The 12,628-nt window shown below is 41.4% G+C and overlaps 1 protein-coding gene across 1 annotated transcript; it reads right to left on the bottom strand.

Moving 5' to 3' along the window:
- Nucleotides 1-2,776: 2,776 nt before the first annotated feature.
- On the bottom strand, nucleotides 2,777-8,761 carry gpr61 (G protein-coupled receptor 61). The gene is made up of 2 exons (XM_019259235.2): nucleotides 8,620-8,761; nucleotides 2,777-6,827 (listed from the first exon to the last, which is right to left on the bottom strand). The coding sequence occupies exon 2, from the start codon at nucleotides 6,573-6,575 to the stop codon at nucleotides 5,166-5,168; it is 1,410 nt and encodes a 469-aa protein (XP_019114780.1). The 5' UTR covers nucleotides 6,576-6,827; nucleotides 8,620-8,761; the 3' UTR covers nucleotides 2,777-5,165.
- Nucleotides 8,762-12,628: the final 3,867 nt, after the last annotated feature.

Here is a 12,628-nt window from a genome sequence, read left to right as displayed (position 1 = left end):
CTTATCTATAATGCTGAGAGTATAAAGTACTTTCCTCTGTGTCACTTAGTCATTTTAATATCTGCATCTACTCTAGGATTACCTCAATGTTTCACCTCATATCATTCACCAGTCTTAGTCACTTACATTACAGGCAAGGTGTACTATAGTTCATGTTCCAAATAAAGCAGCAGAATGCAAAGAGTTATCTTTGATTCAATGATAGCAATTATTTTACTAAACCTATGAAAAATACGGTAATCTATAAAATAAATGTTCACAAAAATAAACACATAAAAACAATATTACAATATTTTTATTTTCTCCCTCACTTTGGGTAAATGTCATTGTGTTTTTAAAGCATACATTGTTTCTATCTTCCTTCGACATTTGTGCACCTCCTGAGTTTTGTCAATCCAATGTGGAGTGGTCATTGCAAAGGTCTGGAGCACTGCTCTCCCCATATTTTGAAATCTGGCCCGTAGAGTTTTCTGTCATTTTATACATGCAGAAGAATCTCATCTCAGAGCAGAGCGGACCCTCATGACACCTCACCTATTTTTCAGTTAATCATTTATTTTTTGTATAAGTACACATTTTGTAACTGTATAAATGAATGACCATAGAAACCTATGTAGAAGTACACCAACAGTGTTGTTTGTTTTGTTTCCTTGTATGTTTGTTTTTGTAATGTTGTGTTTACATGTGAGGGGAGGGGCTAGATGCAGCAGGTAATGAAAAAAGATTATAAATAAAACATTACAGTAAACACACAATCAAACAAAAAACACACTTGTGCACCTCCATGAAATGTGTACACATGTTACATGTTCCTCTTTGCACAGCCGATGCTTTATGCAGTACTAAGGCTTTATAAATAATTTATAAGCTATTAGTAGGAACAAAATTTGGGCTTTTCTTTAGGCGAGAAAGAAAATTTGGGCTTCCAAGTTATCAAAAATCCTTTTGATTGGTTGGGCACTATGCCTACTTCTTATCCTCTGGACTAAAATCTGTTGAAAAAGCAGCATTTATGACTGTATTGTCTTAAAATACTGAAAGGACTAACAACAACAAATTTAATTTTTCACAACCCAAAATGTGTCCTTCTCAGTGGCTTGTAAAGCATCAGTACATGTTTGTTAAATATTATTTAAGCCATAACAACTTATAAACTTTTTACAAGTTTAAAAAGTGGGGCCATCACATATCATACATAAAATATTTTTTCTTTTATCTAACCACTCATCCCTCATCAGGGTGGTGGGTGGTGGAGGCCTATTCCAGCTGGCATTGTGCTAGAGGCGTTGTACTCTCTCGTCAGGTTGCCAGGACTGACACATAGAGATAACACAGAGACACGACAACCATTCACGCTCACATTTACACCTACGGTCAATTTAGAGTCATGAATTAACCTCTTAGGTGTATGTCTTTGGACTACGGGTGGAAGCTAGAGTACCCGGAGAGAACCCATGCAGTCACAGGGAAAAATGCTCCACACAGAAAGGCTGCTCTTACTGCAGGCCACCATTGTGCCACCTACAGCACCTGGCATACCCAGGCTTCCATCCAAGTACTAACCAGGCCTCACCCTGCTGAGCTTCTGAGATCAGATGAGATCAGGCATATTCAGAGTGGTATAGCTGTAATTTCTAAATCTACACTAAAGTGTATATTAATCTGAGGTGTAGATTTAGAGATTTAATTCCAAGACCAGGAAGGTTGTTTAAATTTTGCATTGCTAAAAGGCTGAATAATGAATAAACTGATCGAATCCTCCTAAATGTCACTTTTGGAACTATAATGTAGTTCGCTTAATAATAATAATAATAATAATAATAATAATAATAATAATAATAATAATAATATATTTTGTATAATAATGATAATCTCTAAACTTTGCTTTCTTTTCCTGAACAGCTCCGGTCTCCTGCTCCCCTCGCCACTGTCATCAGGTTACCGAGGCAACAGCTGATTTCAGACGAGTCAGGATTTGGAAGTAAGTGAGAAATTCATGTGAGTGATCCTCTTCACTGCAGCCAGCCTCCATACTCACAGTCAGATAGACTTGTTGTCTCTGTTGGTTTATAACAAACAGACCCAACTCATCCAGTGAATCACTGTGCACACACAGTGGCCCTTTAGAGTGACACGATGGTGGCATCTGTCCTTGAGCACTTTCACTGGTCGTGTTGTAGCCTGTCACAAAGGTCAGGCTGTTTGAACTGATTCTGTGCACTGCGGGAGGTACCCTCCACGGCTCGACATGAAAGCTATGAGTCACTCTGTCCGATGGGGAGCAGCACAGGAGAGGGTAAATTAGGATAATCAAAACAGAATGAGGATGAGCCTCTGGTGCTGAAGGGTTAATGGTGGAATCTGTGTTTGATTAATTCTGGTATAAAACTGACATTTTTACCTTAAAATATAGACTGAATCGACAAAAGATGAAGGCAATCTCTCTGGTATTACTCCGCATAAATAATCTTGTACATCTCTATTTATATTCTTGCTTTTTTCATAATCATGGAGCTTCAGCATCCTGCTTTCCTCCAAATGTCACTCCTCTTTCATCCTGTTCTTAGTGTTTCATTTCACCTCTGTGACGCTGTACTCCCTGCCTGCACCACACACAAACACACACCTACACACACACGCACACACAGGAGGAGGCAGCTACAGGGCATGGAGAGAAAGCAGATGACTGACGGGATCAATCATGTGATAGATAGATGTGAAAATGTCCGGTAACTACAACAACAACCATGACACTCGAGTTAATCTTCTTGCTCTGTCTTTAATCATTTCAAGTGATGGGTAACCAATACACAGGGAAATCTTAACAAGGGACAAACAAACCCTAATAATCAAGAATCAAACAGTCTTTTCAGCTCAGGTACAAAAAAATAGATACAGAGAGGACAATAAACATATCGACCGCATTTAAATGACAATGAACAAAACTGTAGCTATCAAGTTGTGAAATATATCTGACATTCACCTTCAGAACATCTTATTTCTCCGTTGTTGCGACCAACAGATGGTGGCAGAAATAGAGCTTAAAGCGTTTAATCAGATTCGTCAGGGCAATTTTGCTGCTACGGTAACAGATATCCAACTGATTGAATGGTGGACTGATGTACACTCAACATAAGGAGCTTTGTAATGACTGAAGACTGTGTGAAATATCACTGAATTTATTACAACTTTTGCTTCATAAAGAAGTGAACATCATCATCTAAAGTGATTAAATCCTTGTGCCTGTATGCTGGTGTAATCAATCTACATAGTTTTATGTTACTTAGTTACATAAAATCTCATATTAATAATTGTTTCAATATCATATTTTGTATAACAAACTAAAAACATTGAGGATTATGGCAGTGGTATCATCTTGTGCTCACTGTTTCATCTTATGTTTGCTAAACTAAATGTATGCCTCACATTACTGCACCATTGTTTGACTCAAAATAAATATTTTAAAACCAAAAGATGACTTGACCATCTGAAAAACAATCAGCAACAAAAATCATATTGCAAGGAAATTAAGAACATTATGGCTCCCCTCCTGACAAAGGGACCTTTTTTTGTTCTGACTTCCAGCAAAGTATAACCCTTGTCTGTAAGCCTTGTGTTGAATGTCTTGTGATCATGCAAACAGTCCGGTATGAGGCAGTCCAAAATAGATGAAGGCAGCAAGAGAGAGCAGAAAAGTATAAAAAGAGACCCAGAAAAGTGTTTAGTAAGAGATTTGTGCCGTGTACTGTAATTCTCTTTGGAACATTTGTCACCGCTCGTGTGACTTGTGCAAACTGTTTTTATTCCACCTGAGATCAGTGAAAGTATCACCAGTGTCTTCCTTTTGTTGCTAAATTAGGCCAAAGGCAAAGCTTGCCATGTGTAAGCATTGTCTCACCTGTGTGCTGTGTAGCCACAACAAGCCTGGTTGTTTAAATTGCAAACACGGGAGCACTCACACTGCTCCTGTGTTTACCTGTAAACAACTCAGACATCTCAGGGCGATGGGGACTGGTCGTTATGTCCGAATCTATCCACATCGAGCCTTATTTCAACAAACTGTCAGTTTTAATATGTTATAGCTGATGTTTTGGCTATGATCCTCAACACCATCACTGTCATACAAATGAAACTAGTCACAATGTTTTTCTTTGAGTGGAAGGGGGTGAAATCACGGGTCTGCCAATGTGAGATGATTTTGGTGAGGAGGTGATAATCACAAGACTAATAACAGATAAACATGATAATAATGTTCCTGGAAAATGGTTAAAAATACACTGGTGTGTCAGACTGTTTATTATAAATACCAACAGCAGCACCAGCTGTAAAATGATCCTTTTCAACACAATGAATATTTCAAATGGAAAGACTATTTGTTTTTAAAAAATGACTCTGAATATGGAATAAATACACTACGATGGAAACAGATATTTATCTTCACTAAACAACGACATCGACAATAACTGACAATCTTTTCTTTTACCTCCTCATTGACAGACAGTTATACAAAATAACACTTTGTTGGAGATGAATTAGTGCCTAAGTAGAGGGGCAGAGGGAAGACAATTATGGTTACATCATAGGTTAAATCAATAAAACATCTGTTCGGTCTTGGAGAAGCTACTGTATCACTGAGTCAACTTGAGCTGATAGTTGAGTCGGGACTTCCTTAAATCTTAAAACACAAATATTAGGGAATATTTTACCTATGTGTTATATTTTATTGTAATGCCTGATGCAGAACCTGACTTTTTAATGCAAAATGGTTAAATATTTAAAGAAGTGCTTATCAGAACTGCACTTTTCTGTCTTCATTTAAAAATGTCTTTGAATGGCTCTCATAGTTTCCCATAAACTATTTAAAAAAAAAGTTTTAGCACTTCTTTATGTTGTTTATGCAATGTTTGTTACTGCACTGACCCATGATTAACACAACAAGGGTTTAGTGTCCATCTGCTAATGTCACACAGGAAACAACCCGACACTATATGGCTTTCAAAACATGTAATGCTGCAGTGTCATGACTGTTGGGAATATTATTATATTTCTTAACTTAAAAGCACTGTTGCATGAACAAGAGATGTATTAATTCAACAAGTCTTAGAAAATAAGAATGAAACTAAAGTATATTTATTGGATTATAGATGGCATGGACAGTACATGAGCTACAGCTCTGGTACAGTTTTGCAGCAGTTCTCTGATACATGCAGCTCATTGTTTAGCTGTTGCCGCTGTATGAACTCTGAGGTTTCCTCAAGGATCTGCCCTGGGATGTGGAAGTCAGCTGGCGTGTTCTGCTGAACAGCTGATTCCTGAAGAACTTCAGTCTCTGGCTCCTCTGGGCTGTGAGAGTTGCAGGGCTCCAGATTGCATCCAGTGCCCTGAAGGAACTGCAAAAAGTTCTCCTCAATAGAGGCCTCGCGGCTGGGCAGCTGCTCCCCTTCGCTAGGCCCAGCCCGCTTAAAGAGGCAAGCCAGGTGGCGGCTCAGCTCCTCACGAATCTGCCGGTTTAGGCAGCCATAGAAGAAGGGGTTGGAGGTGAAGCAGAAATAGCCAATCCATGTGACTACATCCTCTAGCTGGGCCAGTGAGGTGGGAGAGGTAGACACCACAGCCGAGTAGAGATGGAAGGAAAAATATGGCAGCCAGCAGCAGAGAAACTGGCCTCCCACTGCCACCAGGACCACTGCAGCCTTCCCACCACTGAAGGTCCTCTGAGGGGTGGTGCGGGCACCAGTTCCACCAAGGCTGGCTGCCATAGTGGAGTGGCTGCTGATGGACTCGGACCGTTGTCGCGGCGTGTCCATCCAAGTAGGAAGGGGGCCGTGCTGCATGGCTGCTACTCGTGCCACCTTGAACATGTTGCAGTAGACCACCAGAATGATCAACATGGGGCACAGAAAATAGATGAATGTAAAGAAGACCATGAAAACCAGCCGTGTGATTCCGCCTCCCGTCCAGTGGAGGGAGCAGTGTCTCTGACCGTGAATGAGGACTGAAGGAGTCCCCAGACTCTGGTTCCCCTGGAGCAGCACCCCCAAGAGAGGCAGCACTGACATAACGACGGCTTTAATCCAGATTCCCACTAGTACCATCACCACCACCCCCACTGTCATCTTCACCTCATGACGCATGGGGTGGACGATGTAGTAGTAGCGCTCCACATTGATGGCACATATGGTGAGGATGGCAGCACTCACTAGACACACACTCAAGCAGAGGTAGCTCCGACACAGCGCCTCGTCCACCAGGATCCGGTCTGACAGTATCCCTAGAGGCATCAACACCAGTGCTGCCAGCAGGTCCACCAGACAGAGGTGGAACACAAAAGCAAACTTGCGCAGCTGTGGTGTTTTGGTGATGACAATCATCACGGCCAAGTTCCCCACCACTGCCAGCACATCCATGATAAGCATAGCACACAGCGCCAACGCTTGGTTTAGAGCTACCCCATCTTGGACACTTGCAACAGGCGGGGTCACGTTAGAGATATTGGGATGCAGTGAGGTTGGAAAGGTGGGGAGGCCGGAGAGTGAAGTGTTCCAGGAGGGGCTCGGTGTGACAGGACGCTCCATGAGAGGATGGGATAAGGAGGAGAGAGTCTGCTGAATTTCACGGGCCCATCACCCATCCTCCCCTGTCATAGGGTGTCAATGAAAAGCTCAGGTGGTGATGTCTGTCATGGCAGCTGGGGCTGTGCAGGCCCTGACCCCCAGTAGACTTCAGCCTGGAGCTCAGCAGACGATCGCAGGAGGTTTCTCTCAATTCTTTGGAACTTTTAGTGAAGGTGTCCTTCTCTCTCCAATATGAGCTTCAGTTGGAAATATCTGAAACAAAAGAGGGTGAAAAGTGGGTTACAGTAAGGTGTATTTCATGAAATATAACACTGATCATAATACTAGTTATTTAATACTAGTTACCTTGAATAATAATAATCTGGAAATATGACCCCAAACCATCAACATATTTTTGCAAATTTTGGAGAGGAACAACATAAATCAAATCTACTGTTGCATCGTAGTTTGTCACTTATCAAATGGCTTTAAATTCAGTCCTTTGTAAAATATTACATTCTTTCTGTTGCTGTGATAGCATTACTCTTGTGTTACAGCTGCGAAGCCGTCAGACTGGATGCAGTCTGTACTCACTTGTAGCCAGGGTCATAATTTACTACATATTTGACATCTGCATCCTCAGATGTGTGTTTTCAGGGCATCTAGTGCCCCAGGGAGAAGCTAAAAGCGCAGAGTGGACCATATGTCCCCTTTAACAGAGTCAAGAAACTGGATGAGTGAATAAACTGCGAAACTCAGCATTACAGAGCTGTGCTGTCTAAAGTGATGGGAAGAAAAGATCGATAAACATTCTTCATATTATTACAGTCATGACATGAGAAATATAAAATGTTAAGCTTTCTATGATTTTCTGAGACAACAACGAATAAAACCGATGTAACTACATTAAATCATGATCTAAAAAACATGTTAGTGGTGACAGAGCACCTTCAGCAGTGAGTGTTTGTGTGGCTGTAGTCAAGAGGCCCTGTGCTGTGTTTACTGTCATAACCTCACCTGGACACAACCCTGCACACTGTTAAAGCCGTGGAACGAGCACTAAGCCTTTGGTACATTTCCATATGCTGCACACCTGCATGTGCAAGTTTTCCATTTCCCAAGTGTGACAGGCTTCATCCCTGCAAGGCGTCTGTTCTTTTCCTGCCCACGCACGCAAATCAAGCACGACAATCACCTGACAGACGCAGGCGTAAGTAGGTGGCCTTTGCTGATTAGGTCAAAGGGTTACAGTCACCTTCAGCCCAATAAAATGAGCAATAAACAACATCTCAGTATGATATAGCAACAACTGTGGAGCAGCCCTCTGGAGATCCTTCGTCTAATCAGCCTTTATTGTTTTATTAGTCTCTGGTGTCCGGGGTCACTTTGGTGCTCTAAGGACCACCAAAATTGAAATTCTTGCTCCAAAGGGAACATGTTATCACCACAAGTCCCTAAAGTAAAATGTTCAATTCCCTCAAAGAGCCTTTTGTTACGCACACGCACAAACACACAAAGGTCCCATTAAAAACCATCCAAATTGGAAAAATGTGCCCATTTTAAGGTTGTCAAATTCATCAAGTCAAAACCACACAAAGAGAACTATTAAAACAATAACACAGGAAAATACTTACATACAGCACAGCCTCCAATTTAATGTGATCAAATAAATGAAACAATTTATAGTCAAACGCTGAAGCTAAAATATGAGCAGAAGCTGTTCGGCTGCCGACTGAAAACCATATGACCCTTTAATATGCACATGACAGTGTTTACTGCGAGGAGAGAAAACTGGCCTGTTGTTTAACTGTCCCTTTCATTACGAAACATTTCTGCTTACTTGCAGCATTAACATAAGTAAAACAATGTATCCCTTTCCAGAAATGTGATAATGTGATAATGAGATATGATGAAAGAAAACACTGGCTCAGATTTCACCCTTGTCCCACCTTTCCAGTATCCTAACTTCCACCCTAAAAACACACACACATTTCCCCCACGCGCACACTCCGTTAACAGGGCAGGTACGTGTGGAGATGTGTGTGGTGATAAGTCAGTGACATACCTCAGTCTGGAGAGGGCTGCTTCATCCTGTGCAGGTTCACAGTCTACTGAAGGAGAGACGACCTGTTTCGCTCTCTCTCTCTCTCCCACACACACAGCAAACACACACTGATACACACCACACACAAGCACACACACAAACACACACATGCACCACGTCACAGAGAGAGAGAGAAAGAGAGAGAGAGAAAGAGCAAGAGAGAGAGGAGAGGGCGCTCCTGTGTCTTCTCCTCACCTGGCCCCTTTCATCTCGTCATCACTTCCCACCCAACCCACCCCATTCACAAGCTGACCGCCCCTCTCCCCATCCCTTCAAACACACACACACACACACACACACATACACACACACACACACACACACACACACAAACACACACACAACACACACTCTCCTCCTCTCAACTCTCTTCTAGTCAGGTCTTCGATCCAGGTGGGAGAGCAGGAGCAGAAGGGAGATGATGATGGAACAAAAACAAAAAAATGAGGAGAGGGCTCCTGTCTTCCAGCCTGTGATGACACATGAACACGGACAGACACACACACACTTACACACACACACTTTCACCTCACACACTTTCATACACACACATCTACTGGCTCCGGCACGCGCCCAGGGCAATTGCAGAGCTGTACAGAGCAGACAGGCAGGCGGTGGGGTGGGTGGGAAGGCAGCACCCAGCATCTACTGCTCTCCACTGGGTCTTAGTGCCTTGCTGCCTCTGGGTCTCCTCGTGGAGGGGTGGCTCTGCTTTTCACCCTCCAACCAATTTCACCCCAGGTCACCCACTAACAGGTGCAAAAGTAGCCAACAATTAGGCGAGATAATCACCTTTATCCTCCGGATCAAAATTTCTGTAATTCTCTGTCTCCTAATGCCTCAAGATCTCCCTCGATACACAAGCCAGCAAAAGCCGTCTCACGAGGCTGGATTATTGATTCGCAGAAGGGAAAAGAATCCCGGAGTGGTTAATGTTAATGACCTCAGATTAACATCTACAAGAGCCACACAACTTACATATCACACTTATTGAGCTACTTCCTGCCTTAAGGAATGAGTTTGTTTACTGGCAGTGTGTGAGGTTTGTGCAGTTCAGATACTGAACTCTGCAATGTCTTAACTCTGTTTTTATAATATTTTGTAAATATGAGTATACAGTAGTTATATTTAATCAGGGAGACTTGTTGAGATAAAGACACCTGAGAACAAAAAACATTTACAGACAAAACAAATAACAAATGTTGTGAGAACAACAGAAAAGAATGAGAGAGCTGAAACAATAAGATGATTAGCTGATTGCCAGAAAAATGTTACAGCAACAAATGTTTGTGTTTTAAATTATTAGTTTATTTATATTATTAATAAAAAAAACAACAACATATTAAATGATAATGCAAGTGTTAGTTGGAGCTCTTGGCAAGAGTCAAAAAAACAAAAGATAATGGAGCTTTAAAATCATCAGTGTTGCCTTTCAGTTAAACTGTTAAAAAACCTCAGTCCACTCATATTTTTCAGCATATAATTACACAACAGTTATGCAATAGAGGGCAAGAAAATACACAAGTACTTCCAGCAAAATAACACAGTAGAGAGCACAAACACAACCTCTTAACACAACATTTTCTTCAGACCAAAAAGGTGTGGGCTGAAGCTGTTCCTCTTATTTCGCCTACTCTTCTTACAACACACAACCTATTTGGCACTGAAAGTAATATTCGACAAAAATATCTAAGGTTTATTAATGTTTGAATTCATCTCAGCTCTACAATTTGAGTAAGAGAGGAGATCTGAGGTAGTCTGAGAGCTTTTACGGTCCAACGTTATGAGTTTCATGAGATAATTAGAGGGTAACTTGATGTTTTTTCTTTCAATTTTATAATTTTTAGGACCCATCTCATTAGCTTGAGGATCTTATTTTGGCATTAAACCCTCGTAAACAGGTTGGCCCACTGTCGCTGCCTCTGGCTCATATCCTCAGTGAATCATACTCATAGTAATGGTGCCAAATGAGGTGATTTAATAACAATTTGCTTTGGACACAAGGAGTAACCTTTTGATCTATGGAGGTGGCTGTTGTATCTGTCAACTCCACTCTTTTTTTTCATGTTACTGTATTTTACTGTGTATGTCTCATTTGTTTTACAAAGCATGGGTTTTATTTTTAGGTTTTCTTGTCTCAATTGATGCTCTGAAAATTCCTCCCTCAGGATTTGCATGAATGGACCACACATCTGTATGTGACATCTCTCTTTCATGCAGTGTATTTCCTGAAGAATTCATTCATCCGTGGAAGAGCAGCTCCACAAACCACAATTGGTTGATGAGTCATTGCTTTTTTTTGCTGATAAATCAATCGGTAAATCAGACACATGCTCAATTATTGATCCTGTGAACTGTGTTACTGTTCAGATCAACAAAGGTTAGCTGAGATGAACCTGCTTTGTCTTGCATGCTGTTGTTTTTGGGTGGATTTTGTTGCCGTTTGATGATCAGACTGTGTGTTCTTGCTGCGGTCACTCATATGACCTGTAGGAAAAAGACTCTATTAGACATTCATTCAGCCCTGAAATGTGTTTTAGGAGTAAACTCTGGCACAAATTGATAATTAAAGCCCTGAGTGTTTTTATGTATCATAATCCAAGATGTGATGAGAGTGATAAAAGACAAATGGAATATAGAAGAGTCTTTGTGTTTGTTAACGCTCCGCTCTTCAAGTTCTATGTATGCTGTGTGTGTGTGTGTGTGTCCTGTGACTGTGCTCGTGGCTGAGGTGTTGAATAATGACAGAAATAGCAGCTACTTGCTCACGCCGGCAGCACCAATCACAGGGGAGGGAAATACAATGGTTTCCATGGCAACCCCTCCTTCAGCCTCCCTGCCCGCCCTCCCCCTCTCCTCCCCTCCCTTTCCCTCCACCCATCCACCAACTTTCACCCCCCCCCCTCCACCCCTCCAGATAAGAAAAGTGCATCCAACTCAGGGCACAAACACACACAGCGTGAATTACAAGCTATTAGTGTTCATTGTGTTTTGCAGCCATTGACTGATTATTCTCAGTTTCCTTTTCCCCCTCATATTTAAATGAACACAGGTGTGCTGATTCATGCTCAATTACAGCTGCTAATCAAATATTATATAGTTTTCTGCTGTGACCTCAGATCTCATCAGTAGGGGGAGCTCTCACATTTAACAAGTAACTGCAGCACCTGAAATCCGAGAATACATCCTGCACATCACCACTGATTCATGCTCCCAGAGCAGGCCTTTTAGCAACGTTTAGTTATTTATACTGTTGCACAACTGCGTCACAATCATGGCCATTAAATTCATGTTTCATACTTGTTCAAGTGTACACGCTGGCAGGCAAAAATGTCTGGTAGGAGAGTTCATCAACAGTCAAGGCAAATTCCTTCAATTTTTAAGATGACGCAAAAAGTAGGAAAGCAGTATTGGACTGAGGAAAATATGTTGGGATCCATTTGTCTTTCTGTCAGTGTAATTCAGTTCTACAGTTTGACATATGATGCAGGCACACAAACTCACTGTTCTAGCAAGAGGAGATCATGTTTGGGCTGACGTCAAACCCCCAGGGCGACTTGATCTGCAAAAATCCTTTTGCATTATTTCATACAGAGCTGAATTGTTTCATTCAGGGCTGAGGCCCTATGATTTTTTTTAAAATATACCATTATTTGGTCCTCTACGTGACCCTCTGTATTTCTAAGTAGTATATACATTTATACAACATTTAGTGCTCTAGTTTCATCCTTCCTCGGTGCCCCAGTGAATAATATCCAACTGGAAGGTCACATTAGACTGACCATCCCATCATGCACCTCACCAAACATCACTATAAAATCCTCAGAGTGTCCTCACATTGTGTCTTAGCTATATTGCTAATCACAAATTATGTAAAATTTAATTCAAATGAGTGTAGCTGCAAGGCCTTTAGAAAAGAGCGCTGATCCAAAATAGATTTCTTAGGGTGTGTTAGTCTTTTTAAATCTAC

This window comes from Larimichthys crocea, chromosome XV, assembly GCF_000972845.2.
Source record: "Larimichthys crocea isolate SSNF chromosome XV, L_crocea_2.0, whole genome shotgun sequence".
In the NCBI taxonomy this organism is placed as follows: domain Eukaryota; kingdom Metazoa; phylum Chordata; class Actinopteri; family Sciaenidae; genus Larimichthys; species Larimichthys crocea.
Note: the sequence above shows the minus strand (reverse complement) of the source record. Positions and strands in the feature narration are given on the sequence as shown.